This window comes from Capra hircus, chromosome 7 (genome assembly GCF_001704415.2).
Source record: "Capra hircus breed San Clemente chromosome 7, ASM170441v1, whole genome shotgun sequence".
Taxonomy (NCBI): domain Eukaryota; kingdom Metazoa; phylum Chordata; class Mammalia; order Artiodactyla; family Bovidae; genus Capra; species Capra hircus.
The window spans coordinates 96,692,226-96,709,897 of NC_030814.1; the positions used below are offsets into that span (position 1 = coordinate 96,692,226).

Genomic DNA, 17,672 nt, shown 5'->3' on the forward strand with positions numbered 1-17,672 from the left:
AAAGAGTCAGACACAACTTAGTGACTCAGGAACAAGGGGTGTGATGGTCCCTTTCTCAGGGGCCTGTATTTCAGGCTGTTGGAGTCTGTAACTATGGGTGTGTCTGGTGTTGGGGGTGACACTGTCTCGGGTGACAGTGGCTGACGCCAAGGGTCTGAGGAATGTGGCTGCTGCTGGGCTGGGAAACAGGCCATGATGGTGGCAGGGTCTTGGAATGTTAAGGGATACAATTGTGTATGTTTGGGTGTGAGACCATGTGTGTGTGCGTGCGTCTGCGTGCGCGTGCACGCACACATGCGCCCCTGAGGGATGTGATTCTACTTCTTGGGGCAGGAAGTGAGGATGCAGCTGTGTGCCCACAGGTGTGGCTGTGTGTGACTTGGGACCATGTCCTAAAGCAGGATCTAGGAGGCGGCCTACCGGTCACCACACCTCCTGGTCCCCCTGCCCCCGCTTCAGCCTCCTCCTCCCTCTCCCTTCCTGGGGGATGACTGGCTGCACGCCTGGGCTTTAAGCCCCTGTGTAAATAATGGGCGGATCTCCTAGGCTGGCTGGACCTGATCCAAGCTGGTCCACCCAAGGCTCTGCCCACCACCACCCACCCAGCATCCAGGAAGGCTCTGGCAGGGCAAGGGGCTGCTGCTGGCCCCACTCAGGGCTTGCTTTCCCACCTCGCAGCCCTGCTGGGGGTAGCGGCAGCCCCCCTAAGCCGCCCCCGCCTGCCCTGGGCGACACTCACATTTTCCAGTGTTTAGATTTTATCCGCTTTATTAATGAGGCAGGCAAGAGGCCCACGCCTGGGGGGCGGGGAAGGGGGCTGCTCCCGTCCCACCAGGGGAAGAGGGTCACGGGGCAGGGAGGACAGGCCAACTTCCTGGAGGCCCCCACTTCCTCAGGAGGGGAGCTAAGGTCTGGGAGTGGTCCCTAACCATTGCCAGGAGTGTGTGTGGGGGGGTGGTGGTCCCTGCCAACCCAGGTCCCCCGAAGGCATACACTGAGTGGAACGGCCCCTGGAGGCTGGAGTGGGCAGCGGGAGGAGGCAGGGAGCGGAGGAGCCGCCCCGGGAGGGAGGGAGGGGGGAGGGAGCGGCCTGCCGGAGAGCTCGGGCGCAGCAGGCTGGGGTGCAGCTGGGCAGCGGAGCAGCGGGGCAGCAGGGGCCAAACGGCAGGCAATGGGGACCCTGCATCCGAGGCAGCACCGGGTAAGAAGGCTTGGGCCCAAAGACCGTCAGTGGGGGAGGCAGGCATGGAAGGATGCGGCTCCCCAAGCCTGTGCTTCCTGTGTTGACTCTCAGCCTGTCTGTCTGTCCCAGTTGATCTTATCCTCTGTCCAGCCTCTCCAGAAGACCTAGCAGTTCTGCCCTCTCAGCCCTCACCAGGGGGTATCAAGGAATGGATGGTGATGGGTCAGCCTTGAGGCCTCTGGGGCAGGGGGCAGGGAGCCAGCAAGAGGAAGCTGGGCATCCAGGGGGTGGCAGCAGTGGTCAGAGGTAGGGCCTGGGCGGGAGACAGCAGGGGAGCTTGGAGATGGGAGTGTGGGGCGCAGGGCTGGGGCTCTGAGGACAGGCGAGAGGTGCCGAAGGGGCAGGTCTGTGGGCACAGAGATGGGGCCTTGAGGACAGAAATGGAGTGATGGGGACAAAGATGGGGGCTGAGGGGACAGGGATATGGCCCGGGGAAAGTGTGGGGGGAAGCGATGTGCCCATGGTGGGAGAGGTGGGCTGTGAGCATGTGGGGTGGGGCCAGAGTAAAGGGTGATGGTTAGAGATGGGGCAATGAGGTCAGGTGGGCCCCTGGGATCAGAAATGGGTTAATGGTTATCAGAGAGGGCTGGGGGCCCAGGAATTTGTGGTGGTGTCAAAACGGAGGGTGGGTGTCAGGTGGGTGGGGAAGGCTCAGAAGTGGGGTTGGAGACAGGTGAATTGAAGCCAGGTGACCCCTGATGATCAGAGAAGGGGTGCAGTGTGGGCCGACTGGGGCCGGGAGTGAGAGATCGGCCGACTGGGGGCAGCGGAGGAGAACTGAATCAGGCTGGGGCAGCCAGAGTCATTTAGAGTTGCCATGGGTACAGGGTCCCTAAGAGAACTCTTAGGAAGCCAAATGGGTCGGGATGATCTGGGAGGGGAAAACCAGCTGGTCCAGGCCAACCCGGCGGGACTTCACCTTCCCCTCCTCTCCTCTTCCCAGCCCCACCCCCAGCACCTGACATGAGCCCCTGCGGGCCCCTCAACCTGAGCCTGGCGGGCGAGGCGACCACGTGCACGGCACCCGGGGCCCCCAACGCGTCCGCCGGACCACCGTTGGGCCTGGCGGGCGCATCGCCCGCGCTGCCCATCTTCTCCATGACGCTGGGCGCTGTGTCCAACGTGCTGGCACTGGGGCTTCTGGCGCAGGCCGCGGGCCGCCTGCGGCGCCGTCGCTCAGCAGCCACTTTCCTGCTGTTCGTCGCCAGCCTGCTGGCCACTGACCTGGCGGGCCACGTGATCCCCGGGGCGCTGGTGCTGCGCCTGTACGCGGCGGGGCGCGCGCCTGCCGGCGGCGCCTGCCACTTCCTGGGCGGCTGCATGGTCTTCTTCGGCCTGTGCCCGCTGCTGCTGGGCTGCGGCATGGCCGTGGAGCGCTGGGTGGGCGTCACGCGGCCGCTGTTGCACGCAGCCCGCGTCTCGGTGGCCCGTGCGCGGCTGGCTCTGGCAGCGCTGGCCGCCGTGGCCTTGGCCGTGGCTCTGCTGCCGCTGGCGCGCGTAGGCCGCTATGAGCTGCAGTACCCCGGCACGTGGTGCTTCATCGGGCTGGGCCCGGCGGGAGGCTGGCGCCAGGCGCTCCTCGCCGGCCTCTTCGCGGGCCTTGGCTTGGCTTCGTTGCTCGCCGCGCTCCTGTGCAACACGCTCAGCGGCCTGGCCCTGCTGCGCGCCCGTTGGCGGCGCCGCCGCTCTCGACGGCAGTTCCCAGCCGGAGGAGGCCCCGACAGCCGCCGTCACTGGGGAGGGCGCGGACCCCGCTCGGCCTCCGCTTCGTCCGCCTCGTCCGTTGCTTCGGCCTCCGCCGCCCCGGGCGGCTCTCCGGGCCGTGGCTCCTCGCGCAGAGCCCGCGCACACGACGTGGAGATGGTGGGCCAGCTCGTAGGCATCATGGTGGTGTCGTGTATCTGCTGGAGTCCCTTGCTGGTGAGAGGCGCACAGGTCCACTCCAACCCTGCTCCTTCCCACGCCCTCCATGACGCCTCCCACCCTTTTCCATCCGAAGTCCTTTCTCCCTTACCCAACTAGGACTGTGCCCTCTTGCCCCCACCTGCCAGAGTCCACCCTTTGTTCTCTCCCTCTGACATCCCCCTCTTCCCGGGCCCCTTGTCTTACTCCTTCCTGGGCTCTGTATAGGTCACCGGATCCAGGCAAGCCTCCCCTTCCAAGCCCACCCTCCTAAGTGCCTTCACTCCCTAGCTCCCTTCTAGCATCACCACCTCTTTCCTTTGTTTCCCTATAATTTTATTTTTGGCCGTGCTGGGTGTTAGTTGCTTCTCGGGCTTTTCCTATCGTCCTGGTGCGCAGGCTTCTCTTTTGCCCAGTGTCTTTTTGTCCAGTGCGGGCTCTAGGATGCATAGTCTTCAGTAGTAGAGGCATGTGGGCTCAACAGTTGCAGCTTCCAGGCTCCAGAGCCCAGGCTCAGCAGCTGCGGTGCTCTGGCTCAGCCTCCCAGCTGGCATGTGGGAAATCTTTCCAGACCAGGGATCAAACCTGCGTTTCCTGCACTGGCAAGCAGATTCTCTACCACTGAGGCACCAAGGAAGCCTTTTCTTCCATCCTCTGTCCTTTGGGATATCTGGGGCTTCTTTCTCGCCTGAGCGCACACCCAATGAATGCCTTTGCTTCTGCCATCCTCTGTAAGGTCCCGCTTCCCGCCCCACCTCCACAGCTCCTTCCCAATGAAGACTCGAACTTACTTTTACATTGCGTCCCTCCTCACAGCCCCCTTACTTCCCAGGCACGCTCCCACCCATCCCAACCCTACCCTTCCCTAGACCCCTTTTCTTACACCGCCCCACCGCTCACACCACCTTTTCCTGCAGGTGGTGGTGGTGCTGGCTGTCGCAGGCTGGGGTTCCAGCTCCCTGCAGCGGCCGCTGTTTTTGGCCGTGCGCCTCGCCTCGTGGAACCAGATTCTGGACCCCTGGGTGTACATCTTGCTGCGCCAAGCAGTGCTTCGCCAACTGCTTCGCCTGCTGCCTTCAAGGGCAGGCGCCAAGGGCAGCCATGGAGGGCTGGGCCTAACCAGGAGCACTTGGGAGGCCAGCTCGCTGCGCAGTTCTCGGCACAGTGGCCTCAGTTCCTTTTAGGCACATCCGGCTTCTAAGCCAGACCACCCGGGACCGGCCTCAGGTCCGCAGCGCAGAGACTTCGGGGAATGAAATGTTTTTCCGGACAAGCCCAGGGCGGTGGGTCCTGTCCGGGCTGCAGCACCCTGGTAGCCTCACGGAGGCGGCAGAGGCGCTGCGTACGCCTCCAGGGTGTGCAGTTCTTGAACTTGCCACGCGGGGGCATAGAGACGCAGAGCGGGAGTCTCGGGAGCATGCGCAAAAAGCCATGGTCGCAGTCCTGGGGAGCTCCGCTGGGAGCAGAGCAAGAGGGTCTGGGGACGCTAGTCGCCCCTGCCGCCATCAGGAGTGACTCGCACAACCATTCGCTCATCGTGGCCCTGAGCTCCCCCAACACAACCCCAAGTCCCTACCCACAAGCCACGCCCCACCACGGGCCTCTACACAACTCTGAACCCTCTCCCATTGCAGCCCACCTAGGCTCCCCACCAGTTACAGGCCTGAGTCTCCACCATCCCTTGGCCCCTCTTCATATGACCCCCGACCAGGGCATCTCCCCATCACTCCTACACCCCAGTCACCCACTGCTTCCCTTCCCAACTCTTCCCACCTCCAAGCACTCCGCCCCGCCCCCATCATCACTGTGCGCAAAAAGAAAACAGGATGCATGGATGGGGCAAACCCCAAAGGCCTTTTTAAAAACTAACAGCTCGGTGAGGGCAGGGGCAGGGGAGGGGGCTAGCAGCTCCCGGCCACAAAGTCGAAGTCCCGGAAGGCCGCCTGTTCCGTGGCCGTGAGGGGCCGTGCGTCGCGGGGTGGGCTCAGCGTGGGGGCCTCCCCTGTGAATTCCTCGTCGAAGTTGCTGACATCAGTGCGGCCGGCCAGCGTGGGTACGAAAGGCGGCGGCAGGCGCCGGGCCAGCAGGGCATCCCAGCCCAGGGTCTGCAGGGCGAGGAGAGGGAGAGGTCACCAGAGGAGGCATTGGGCAGACCACAGGAGGGTCTGCTCCTTGCGACCTGAGTCTGGTTTTTTGAGAATCAACATAGAGTCACACGACAGAGGTAGGGGTGGGGGGCATCCTGGGGGCTCAGGAAGGGTTACAGTATGAGTGTATGGGGAGGCGGGGCGGCTGGGCTCATACACAGAGCAGCGCTCCCCAACAGGCCAGCCTGCAGTTAACTTGGGTGGGTGTAGGAAGGTCAGTGGGGGTAAATGTGAGGAAGCAAAGGCAGGTGGGTGTTGAGGGGAGGTAACAACGTTGGAAGTGAAGCCACTAGGTCTTGGGCATGGGGGAATGGGTCCTGGGGGTGGGAGACTTCACCCTGAAGAAAGGCTGTTTTTTCACATCCTCAGCGTCCCTCTCGCTGGATCCCAACCTGCGCTCTGGATTCCTCCGCAGCAGCTGGGTGGAGGGAGTTCCGTGTCAGTGTTCCCCTTCCCAGCCCGAGTCACTTCCCTTGGCTCACCCCGAGTTGGGCAGGGGTCCTTACCCTGCGCATGATGCCAATGGCTTCAGCTGACAGGAAGCGGGGGTAGCGAACCTCATCGTTGACGATACTGTCAAATACCTCCTCCTCATCGTCCCCTGGGAATGGGGACTGGGACAAGGAGAGATTGGATGAATTAGGCCCCTCTGACCATACCGCACCTGGTTCCATTCACCCAGGGCTCCAGCTGTACTTTGACACGGCTCACTTGGGAGGGGAAGGACCCCAATTTACAGATGCAGAAACTGAGGCCAAGGAGGCAGAGCTACCTGTCCTCAATCAGACAGCCCACAGTGGAGGGTGAATCTGACAACCTCCCCCTACTGGATCAGCGGCAAAGAACCCGCCTGCCAATGCAGGAGACGCGGGTTTGATCTCTGGGTCAGAAGATTCTCTGGAGAAGGAAATGGCAACCCACTCCTGTGTCCTTGCCTGGAAAATCCCATGGGCAGAGGAACTTGGCAGGCTACAGTCCACAGTGTCACAAAGAGTTGGGCATGACTTAGTGATTAAACAACCCGCCCACCTCACCAGCACACACGCAGGTTACCAGGGACAGGCAGGGTGGAGCCGCCTGGGATCTCACCTCACCAACCAGCATCTCATAGAGCAACACGCCCAGTCCCCACCAGTCCACAGCCCGAGTGTACGACGTGTCCGTCAGCACCTCAGGCGCCAGGAACTCTGGGGTCCCACAGAAAGTGCTGGTCCGGTCCCCATAGCCCATCCCTGGGGGATCAGCAAGGCCACGTAAGGTTATGGGGGAAGTCACAGCTCTAGCCCAGCCCAGCATGGGGTGGTCTAGACAGCCAGCCCTAAGAACCCAGCAGGGGTAAGCCAGGTGGGGCTGGGGGGGCTCCATTACCTCCCCTCTGTCTGAACCCCAGATGTCAGCCCCGCAGATCCAAACCGCCCCCTCACCCTCCTTGCAGAGACCAAAGTCTGCAATCTTGACATAGCCCTCGGTGTCCAGAAGCAAATTGTCCAACTTCAGGTCCCTGTGAGAGGGGGTGGAAGAATGTAAGGAGGGATGAGTGGGATGTGGGTTCTGCCTGAAGCCTGAGGGCCCCCCAGTGGGCAGAGCGGGTAAGTGCATGTATGCACGAGCCCACAGGCGTGAACGCGCACGCGCACACACACACGCGCACACACACCTGTAGACAATCTTGTGTTCGTGGAGAAACTGCAGCCCCAGCACCACACAGGCCGAATAAAAGCTGCAGAAAGAGGCTGGTATGAGGGAACCGGGTCTCCAGGCAAGGTAGGAGGGTCACAGAAGACTCCCACATCATCAACCCCGCCCCCACAGTCCCCCGCAACTCCAGGTGTGGGGAGGCAGGGTGCCAGGCTCACACAGCACGGGGCTCAGAGAACACATCACTGTGGATGTGCAGCATCAGGTCCCCGCCAGCCGAGTACTCCATCACAAAGCATACATGCTCCGGTGTCTGGAAACAGCCAAACAGGTTCACCAGAAAAGGGTGTCCCGCGTTGGTCACAGCTGCCAAGATCCGCTTCTCACACATCAGGCTGGGCAGGGCAGCGGGGAGGGGGCGTGGTCAGAGAAGGCAGCAGCTCACTATCCCTGACTCCCGTCATTCCCTAGTCTTCAATCATCAGATGTTTGCTCAAGGGCCTTGAATGGCTGTGCACACTTGGGCAAGTTGCTTAATGCGTCTGAACCTGCTCAAGAGGCACCCAGAATCCATGCATTGTCCTAGTAATAGTCCCTGACTTCCTTTTGGGAAACCACCAGGGGAACTGTTACTTCCCTTCAGAGCACCCCATCTCCCAGGCCAGGAATTGGTTCATGAATGGGCAAGCCAAGCCAATGGATTCAAACTCAAGATTTCTGCTGGATAAATATGGGAGAAGGGCCAAAGCTGGCAGATGAGCCTTAAAGTGCTAAAGTAGGAGATATCTCTGACCCTATGAGAGGAGTACAAGCAAAGACCACACAGATAAAAGCGGAAGTGAGAGACGTCAACTCAGCACCTGGATACAGCCATGCCTGAAGGTAGTCCACCCCTGGACTTTTCTGATCCAGAGCAATAAATTCTTCTATTTGCTTAAGCCTATTTAAGTCGGATTCCTGGTTAATAAAAGGATGTCAAGAGGACTAGGACTATCTCAGTGCTTCTACTAGGCTCTGCAGAATGATTTAGAGGCATCCTCCCATTCAATCCACCCAGCAACCCTGCAAGGAAGGCTTACTCCCCTTTTATAGATGGGGAGGCTGAGGTTCAGAGGGCAAAGTGAACACTCTAAGGTTTCTATGCACATCTGTAGCAGAGGCAGGACTTGAACTCAGGGTCCTGACCCCAAACGGTACATGGCACCACTAACAGCACAGGCTTCAGAACCCAAGTCCCTAAGTTCAAATCCCAGACCTGCTGCTTACTGGCTATGTGACCTTGGGCAATTTGCCCAATTTCTCTGTGCCATCAGAACTGGGACCATAACAGTGTTGACTTCTCAGAGGAATGTAAAGGACATGATGGGTGCTTGCTAATAGTCACGAAATACTGGTGGCTCAGTCGGTGAAAGAATATGCCTGAATGCAAGAGACTACCTGCGATGCAGGAGACCCGCATTCGATCCCTGGGTCGGGAAGATCCCCTGGAGAAGGAAGTGGCAACCCACTCCAGTATCCTTGCCTGGGAAATCCCATGGACAGAGGAGCCTGGTGGGCTACACGGGGTTGCAAAAGAGTCAGACACGACTTAGCAACTCAGCGACAACTAGCTTAATAAGCAGGAATGATCGTTATGAATCATTCTCACAGCAGCTCCCAGGAAGGGAGTGCTTGGTCTCCCACTTCCCGGAAGAGAAGACTGATGTTCTCAGAGGGCATGAGCAGGCTCCCCACCTCTCCACCTCGTCTCGGGCCACAATGTCCCCTTTCTTCAAAGCCTTGATGGCGAACAGCTCCCCACTGGGCCGGAATTCAGAGAGCAGCACCTGAAACCACAGTGGTCACAGGGGTGCCCTTAGTGGCCAGTCTAAGGACCTGGGGGTGTGGACCTCCAGCCCCCTAACTCCTTAGCCCCCATACCTCACCTTCCCAAAGTGACCTCGGCCCAGCACTGCCAGGAACTTGAAATCCTCGAGGGTCAGGGGTGACTTCCTCAGAGGGCTGCAGAAAGATGGGACTGGTGGGGAAGGGACAGTGGGCAGGGGTGGTGGGTGGTGGCCAGGGGAGGGGTGTCACCTGCACAGCGTGGGGCCTGGCGTCTCCTGGGTCTCCGAAGGCAGCTCGGGAGTGGTCGTAGTTGCCTGGATCGGAGAACTCTGTGACAGAGGGAGGAGGTCAGAGTACAATAACCCATAACCTCAATGGATATGACCCATCTCCAATCTGACCTCTCGTGTCTGTATAGTCAAAACTATGGGTTTTCCAAGAGTCATGTACAGATGTGAGACCTGGACCATAAGGAAGGCTGAGGGCTGAATAACCGATGCCTTTGAATTGTGCTAGGAAAGACTCTTGAGAGTCCCCTGGACAGCAAGGAGATCAAATCAGTCAATCCTAAAGGAAATCAACCCTGAACAGTCATTGGGAGGACTGTTGCTGAAGCTCCAATACTTCTAACTTACTGCCTTTATTGCTAACAGCCTTATGGAACCACCTAATTCTTTACATCATATGAATATATAATGAAGCATCAAAATTAAAAGTTTAAGTTGGAGAAAATTTACCTACTGGTCCATCATTCCCCATTATATAGTTTTAAAAGTTCAACCAGTGCAAACACGTATACAGTAGGAAACGCAGTTTTTCCTGCCCCAGCTGCTCTCCCCAGAGCCAGCTGCTGTTAATGATGTCATGGGTACCTTTCTAGCTGTATTTCATACTCATTCAAGCATTTTTTGTGTGCATGTATGTGAATGGCCATCACAGATGTCCAGGAGTGGAACATCTAGGTCAAGACAACACCCATTTTTAACTCAACCAGCTTGCCCTCCCAAGAAGATGTAGTGATTCACATGCCTCCCACTGCCTGCCTGCCTGTTCTCCCGCATCCTCCCCAGCATTCAGTGTTATTCAACTTTTGGATTTTTTTTTTTTTTGCCAAATTCATCTATTTAATGATCTCATTTAATGCCATGAAGCATATATTATTATTGCTGCCATTTTTTAGAAAATGAGGTATAAAATGCATTCAGTGGGGTGGGTAATGGGACCAGCTCTTACACATGTGTCTAACCAGATGCCTGTGAACTAGACCAGGGGTTGGTAAACTCCGTGTTTCGTACAGTCTGTAAGCTAAGAATCATTTTTATGTTTTTAAAGGGTTGAGAAAAATCAAAAGAAGAAGAGTAGCTCATGATTCCTGAAAGGGATACGACACAAGGCCTTCCCAGTGCACAGTCAAACCCCTTCGTGTCTGTATCACGTTGCTGCTTTCTATGGGAGCAGTACTGACGAGTCATCACTGTGACCCATCTGACCCACAAAGCTGAAGATACTGACGATATGGTCCTTTCCAGAAACAGTGTACTTGCCCTCTGACCTAGATCAAGCTTCAGAACATTTTCATCATGCTGGCAGGCTCTCCTGAGTCCGTTCTCCTGTCAACAAACTGCCCGGAGGAAACCACTAACCTGACTCCTGTCATCGACATGAGTTTTAAACTTGATCGTTTTACACAGTGGTGCGCTAAGCGTGAAGAGGTGAAGCGGCCTGGCATGGGTCACACAGACAGGAGGCAACAGAGAAGGAGTGGGGCCCAGGTGGCCTGGCTCCCAAGCTCATGTGTTTGTCTGGGATAGAAAATGAGACCCTAGCTCTGGCAGAGATAAGCTGTGTGACCAAGGAAGTTCCTGGTGAGAGCTTGGAACTCGAGCTGGGCCAAGGTGGGGTGCTCACCAGACTGGATGGGCTGGAAGGAGGACCCAGAGGGCTCTTCTGGGGTGAGCTGTCTGTCTCAACCCCAAGGTTCAGCTTCTCCACAGATACGTCACTGCGGCACAAGGAAGGAGGGCGCATCTAAGACCTGGCACCCGGGAAAGCAGCCGGGGCAGCGGGCCTCCCAGGGCCCCGCCCCCCGCTTACCCTGTGGACCGAGCCTCAGGTCCTGGTGAAGCCCCCGGGCTGAAGGTACCAGTGGCTGTGGCGTTGGGGATGAGCCTGCGGAGCAGCCGTACCCAGGTGGCGACGTCGATGTTCATCTGCCTAGCACGCTGAAATGCCTTCCCTGGGGAAGGGCGGCGTGGGGGTGGACGTTAGCCTCCATGACACGCACGGCAACCCTGGTCTCTGCCCTGCTCCAGTTCATCCCCTCACCTTGCTGCTTGGAGAAGATCTTCTTCTGTCGTCGGAGCCGGGGGATCCTCTCAATGACAGGGTTGCGGAAGGTGACCTGAGGGGAGGGGCTGGTGTGAGGACCCTGGCCCTCCTCTAGCATCTCGCTGGGGGAAGCCTCAGGGTCATAGGCGTGCACACCCGTACGTTTCCAGGGTTCCAGTCACTGTGGCATCGCATCCAACCACAGAGTACCATGCAGCGTATTAAGGGGTCACAAAGCCAATCCATCCTTTGACAGGACCACCTCTTGAAAGCCACCCTGGAAAAGCAAGAAGCAGGCAGGCAAGCAGGCCCTCTTCTAGGGGTGGGGAGCAGCTCTGATCCAACAAGACCTACGGACGACTCCGGCAAATGGGAACTACCCTTCCTTTAGCGTCCCGCCTCCCCACCTGTGCTCACAGACCAGCATTACCAGCATCACCTGGGAACCTGCTGGAAAGGGAGATTCTCAGCACCTCCACCCACCCTGGACCCACTGAATCAGAAACCCTGGGGGTGGAGCCCAGCAGTGTGTGTTCTAGCAAGCCTTCCAGGTGATGATGCTGGTGTCCACTCATGTGGGGAAACCACTGGTCTCGTGGAATTCTCCCAGCTGCATCACATCTTCTGGAAGGTGTTGAAGTCATAGAACCGTGTGACTTTATGGGTGTCCCTGATCTGGTCACCTCTAGCCACGTGTGGCTACTGAAATGAAGTAAAATGTAAGCTGACTGAAAATGTCAGTCCCCCGTCACACTAGCCGGACTTCAAGAGGCTATCGGCTACTATATGGGAGGACACAGACACGGAACAATTCCATCTATGACAGAACTCAACTATTGTAGGCTCAGAGACAACAGAACTGCAGAAGGTTCTACAGGATGGTGCTTTGGGGAGAACAAAAGAGAATGTTCTAAGTAAACCTTGGGGGCTTCTCCCGTGGTAAAGAATCCGCCTGCCAATGCAGGAGACATTCAATTGCTGATCCAGGCAGATCCCACTTGCCGCCGAGCAGCTAAGCCCGTGAGCCACAACTACTGAGCCGGTGCTCCAGAGCCCGTGCTCGGTCACTAGTGAAGCCACGGCGATGAGAAGCCCGCCTGCCACAACTAGAGAAGAGCCCGAGCAGCAACAAAGACTCAGCCAAGACAAAAATGAAAATAAGTAACATTTTTTTTAAAAAGAAACAACAATCTTTCTTAAAAAAAAATAGTAAGTAAATCTTGAAGACAAGCAGGACTGCCTCAGAACTCTTACCCCTGGCCACCCACCACTATTATCCACTTGGGTTTTGGACAGTCTTCCTAACAGAAGAATAATTTCATGGCCCTGCCGTGTGAAGTCAGCTCTTCTCTGCGCCTTTCCTTCTGTGGTCCTGGATTACGAGATTATGTAAGAATTTTCACCCAGATAGTAAGATAGCCCTTGACTATTTCAAGAATTTTTCTAGATATTTTTAGGAATTAGTGAATTAGTTAGAAATTACTGAAAAGTGACTAATGTTTTAAAATTTTGAAAGCATTTTCTAGTGAAAACTTAGAACAATGTAGACTTTTGGTATCTAGAGGCTTCCCTGGTAGCTCAGCTGGTAAAAAATCCACCTGCAAGGCAGGAGACCTTGGTTCGACTCCTGGGTCGGGAAGATTCACTGGAGAAGGGACAGGCTACCCACTCCAGTATTCTGGCCTGGAGAATTCCATGGACTATATAGTCCATGGGGTCGCAGAGAGTCAGACACAAGTGAACGACTTTCACAGCCAAGGAAAAGCTTCTTTCAGGTTAATCTTTAAACTCACTTGAACCCAATGACTCTCTTGATATTTATCCCATTCCTGAAAACAGAGTTAATAATACAGCCGTTGTTTTTTTTTTTAATACTGTGCACTGGGAATTTTTTATACTAGGGTTTCCCAGGTTGAGCTAATGGTAAAGAACCCGTCTGCCAATGCCAGAGACATAAGAGCTGCAGGTTTGATCCCCAGGTCAGGAAGATTCTCTGGAGGAGGGCATGGCAACACACTCCAGTATTCTCGGCTGGAGAATCCCATGGACAGAGGAGCCTGGTGGGCTTGAGTCCATAGCATCGCAAACAGTAGGATATGACTGAAGCGACTTAGCATGCATACACTGGGAATTCTCTTTCTTTTTCACATGGTCTGATCTTTTTGCAAAGAAAACTGGTATTTAAAAAACTAAGCAAGTGGTGGAGACTTTCCTGGTGGTCCAATGGATAAGACTCCACACTCTCAATGCAGGGGGCCCAGGTTCGATCCCTGGTCAGGAAACAAAGATCCCACAGATGGCAATCAAGTCTACAAGTTACAACGACTGAACCCAAGCACTCTAGAGCCCAGGCACCACAACTAGAGAAGCCAGAAAGCTGCAATGAAGACCCAGCAAAGCCAAAATAAATAATAAACTTTAAAAAAAACTAAGCAAGCAGCAAAATGAAAAAAAAAAGACTTTTCCCCTAGGGTTAAGGACATGGGGAGATAAATCTATACATAAATACATACATATATGTATACACACACACACACGTGAAATCAAAGTGTTAGTTACTCAGTTGTGTCTGAGTCTTTGTGACCCCATGGACTGTAGTCCACAAGGCTCCTCTGCCCATAGAACTCTCCAGGCTAGAGTACTGGAATGGGTTGCCATTTTTTTCTCCAGGGGATCTTTCCAACCCAGGGATTGAACCCAGGTCTCCTGCATTACAGGCGGATTCTTTATTATCAGAGCTATCAGGGAAGCAGTGTGTGTGTGTGTGTGTGTGTGTGTGTGTGTGTGTGTGTGTGTGTGTGTGTGTGCGCATTACAGGCGGATTCTTTTTCATCAGAGCTATCAGGGAAGCAGTGTGTGTGTGTGTGTGTGTGTGTGTGTGTGTGTGCGCATTACAGGCGGATTCTTTTTCATCAGAGCTATCAGGGAAGCAGTGTGTGTGTGTGTGTGTGTGTGTGTGTGTGTGTGTGTGTGTGTGTGTGTGTGTGTGTGTGTGTGCGCATTACAGGCGGATTCTTTTTCATCAGAGCTATCAGGGAAGCAGTGTGTGTGTGTGTGTGTGTGTGTGTGTGTGTCTGTCTGTCTGTCTGTCTGTCTGTGTGTGTGTTGGCCAAAAAGTTTTTTTGAGTTTCTATAAGATCTTATGAGAAAACCCAAACGAACTTCCTGTTCAGCCCAATACATAAAATAGGGTACATTAGCATTTTAAGGGCAAATTTAAAGAATTTCTAGAATAATTCTGGTTAAATGAAGGGTCCAGTGAGTTTCTTTCTGTGTCTCAGTTTCCTCCTCTGTCAAACGTAACTAGTAACGGTCCCTCCTGCACGGGTTCTTGGTGAGGATTTATAAGTCAGTGCCAGCAGAGCACTTAGGAAAGGGCTTGGCCATGCGACAAGGGGTCAGCTGGGAATGTCATTTAGACTATGGGCTCTCAATGAGGGGCCGCTGGCCATGTCTGGAGGCATTTTTAATTGTCACAACTTGTGCAGGGTTGCTACTGGCATCCCGTGGGTGGGGACCAGGGATGTGACTCAGCACTCAGCACCCTACAGTACATAGAGCAGTCCTGCAACCAAGACTTATCCAGCCCAAATGTCCATAGTGCCAAGGGGCGGGGGCGGGCTCCCCTGATGAGGACCCTAACCCAACAGCACTGGGGAAGGAATCTCTCTGCTCAACTGTGGCTCTCATAGCAATCCCCATCTTACATTGCTTGGTTTTGCTTTTCTTTTCTGGCTTGACAACATTTTGCTATTCTTTTTTTAATTTCTTGTTTCAGAATGAAACCAATCCCAACTTTAGTCATGCATCATGGGACTAATTAAATGTACTTTCCTATCAAGGTTCAGAGACTAAGGGGAAAACACATCTTCCCCTTCTAGAAAACCAGGAGAAAGAGACACAAAAAGCATTTTTCTGGGCTTTCCTGGTGGCTTGGCAGTGAAGAATCCGCCTGCCAAGGCAGGAGACGTGTTCGATCCCTGGTCCGGGAAGATCCCACATGCCGCAGAGCAACTAGGCCCATGTACCACTGCTAAGCCTGTGCTCTGGAGCCCAGGAGCGGTAACTATTGAGCCCGTATCCTGCAATTACTGAAGGCCATGCACCCTAGAACCCGTGTTCCACAAGAAAAGCCAATGCATTTAGAAACCCACCTGCGCTGCAACTCAAGACTAGCCTGAGCAGCAATGAAGACCCAGCACAGCCAAAAAAAAAAAAAAAGCATTTTCTCAGGGCGGGGGTCAGGCTGTACCTCAGCCAGCAGGCAGCCCTGAGGTTCCATGTCCAACTGCACCTCATGCCTCTCGTTGTCCAGGAAATCCTCCAACTTCAGGAATTTGAGGGCACACAGGCCCCGCTGGTCCCGCCAGAACACAGCCAACTCCAATTCCCGTGCCTCAGGGAAGAAGAGGGCTGTCACTTGCGGTGCCTGTGGCCCCAGGCCCCTCCTCCTCCCAGCCCTCTCACTCGCCCACCTAACTCACCCTCTCCAGTTCCAGGGTAAAGCTCTGGTCCCAGGCGTTGGGGCCACATGGCTTCCAGGATGTCTGTCCCACCACTGTGTTATCCAGCTTGAGCACAGTGCTCACCTCATCTGGAACAGGGGTGGGGGGAGGGTGTCAGGAGATTCTGGAGAGGAGGGTAATCTCTTATATCTTATTAATAAAGAAATCCTCTCTTCCCCTATAATATTCTGCTATGTTATCTGACCAAGCTCTACAGTCCTGCCTTTCACATTAAGCCCTTCAATCCATCTCCAGTTGATTTTGGTGTGTGGTGTGAGGCAGGGATCCAAATTCACTTTTATTCTATATATAAATTCCAGCAATATATTCCTAAGTATTCAATCTAAAAAAATGCCAGCAAGTATACACTGGGAAATGCATAGATATAATGCTTACGTAACAGCCCTAAACTAGAACATCTGCCTATGAATTAACATATACATGGTAATATAGGGTTATTAGCTAAACCATGAAATCTCTTATATTCAACTATTTTTTACCTAAAAAAAAAAAAAAAAAGACAGCAATCTGATATGGCTCAGTCTAACACAATTAAACCGGGCTAAAAATGAATGAAGTATAATTTCATGCAACGGTATGAATAAATCTCCCACACAATGTTGAATAAAAGAAGCCGTTTCCATGGAATACATTCTGTATGATTCCACATATGTGCAGTTCAAACACAGGCAAATTAAACTGCATTGCTTTGAGATGGTACATGGGCGCTAAGACTACAAAGAAAAGCGAGGCGATGACAGCGATAAGAGTGAGGAGAGTAGCTACCTCTAGGACAGAGGAAGGGGCTGGAATTGAGGAGGGGGCATGAGAGGGCTTCCAGAGAATTCTATCTCTCGACCTGGGTGGTGGTAACACAGGCGGTTACTCTACTGTTATTCTTCTTTTATTCATACTTTTACACGTGTGCATCGTTTCTTTTCACATTGTGGTAAAACTCACATGAAATTTACCATCATTATCAAGCATACAGCTCAGTGGTACCAAGTACGTTTATACTGTTGTGTAATCATCACCACCGTCATCTCCAGAACTCTTCGTCTTTCCCATGAAACTCTGTCCCCGGTAAACAATAACTCTGCATTTCCCCTCCCCCTCAACCACTAGCAACCACTGTTCTTTCCATCCCTATGAATGTAACCAACGTAGATACTTCGTGTAAGTAGAATCCTACACTACTTGTCGGCTTCCCAGGTGGCTCAGTGGTGAAGAATCTGCCTGCCAATGCAGGAGGCGCAGGCACATGGGTTGAACACAGGGGTTCACTCCCTGGGTTGGGAAGATCCCTCGGAGAAGGAAATGGCACCTTGCTCCAGCTTTCTTGACTGGGAAATCCCACGGACAGAGGAGTCTGGCGGGTTACAGTTCATGGGGTCGCAAAAGAGTCGGACACAACTTAGGGACTAAACAACAACAAAAAGACAAGAAGTATCCCTCATGCTCAGCTGCTAAGTCATATCCGACTCTTTTGTGACCCCATGGACTGTAGCCCACCAGGCTTCTCTGTCCATGGGATTTCCCAGGCAAGGATACTGGAGTGGGTTGTCATTTTCTTCTCGGGGGAATCTCCCCAACTCCGGGATCAAACTCGGGTCTCCTACACTGGCAGGCGGATTCTTTACCACTGAGCCACCGGGGACGCCCACTTGTCATTTTACAGCTGGTTTATTTCACTGATGTACTCAAGTTCATCCATGTTGTGGCATGTTTCAGAATGTCCTCTTTTAAGGCTGAAAAATCCAGAGAATCCTATTTCTTGACCTGGGTAGTGGTAACATGGACAGTTACTTTAGTGTTATTCTTCTCTTACTCATACTTTTAAACGTGTGTATTCACTTCTTTTCACACTGTGGTAAAACTCGTAACATAAAATTTACCATCGTTATAGATATATATGTCTAGAATAGAATCCATTTCTATAGAATAGACTTCTCTGGAATCCACTGTGTGGATGGACCACAATTTGTTTATCCATTCATCCATCAACAGACACTGGGTTGCTTCTGCCTTTTGACCACTGTGAATAACGCTGCTATGAACATGGGTGTATACCAAAATCTCTTT

General features: G+C 54.1%; 2 protein-coding genes across 3 annotated transcripts in view; one reads left to right on the forward strand and one right to left on the reverse strand.

Annotated features, from left to right (window-relative positions):
* On the forward strand, positions 1,083-4,992 carry PTGER1 (prostaglandin E receptor 1). Its single transcript, XM_018051182.1, has 3 exons — positions 1,083-1,201; positions 2,187-3,163; positions 4,063-4,992. Exons 2-3 carry the CDS (start codon positions 2,207-2,209, stop codon positions 4,327-4,329), a joined length of 1,224 nt encoding a protein of 407 aa, XP_017906671.1. The 5' UTR covers positions 1,083-1,201; positions 2,187-2,206; the 3' UTR covers positions 4,330-4,992.
* Positions 4,973-17,672, reverse strand: part of PKN1 (protein kinase N1) — a 29,056-nt gene continuing 16,356 nt past the window's right edge. For both annotated transcript variants that reach the window (XM_018051180.1, XM_018051181.1), the window contains exons 8-22: positions 15,570-15,679; positions 15,338-15,481; positions 11,083-11,158; positions 10,852-10,993; positions 10,666-10,759; positions 9,007-9,086; positions 8,856-8,931; positions 8,665-8,756; positions 7,149-7,325; positions 6,950-7,012; positions 6,717-6,793; positions 6,382-6,524; positions 5,799-5,906; positions 5,630-5,710; positions 4,973-5,250 (exon numbers count right to left, since the gene is read on the reverse strand). In XM_018051180.1, coding sequence (XP_017906669.1) covers positions 5,047-5,250; positions 5,630-5,710; positions 5,799-5,906; positions 6,382-6,524; positions 6,717-6,793; positions 6,950-7,012; positions 7,149-7,325; positions 8,665-8,756; positions 8,856-8,931; positions 9,007-9,086; positions 10,666-10,759; positions 10,852-10,993; positions 11,083-11,158; positions 15,338-15,481; positions 15,570-15,679 — 1,667 coding nt within the window. In that variant the 3' untranslated portion in view covers positions 4,973-5,046. The remainder of the gene's footprint in view (positions 5,251-5,629; positions 5,711-5,798; positions 5,907-6,381; positions 6,525-6,716; positions 6,794-6,949; positions 7,013-7,148; positions 7,326-8,664; positions 8,757-8,855; positions 8,932-9,006; positions 9,087-10,665; positions 10,760-10,851; positions 10,994-11,082; positions 11,159-15,337; positions 15,482-15,569; positions 15,680-17,672) is intronic.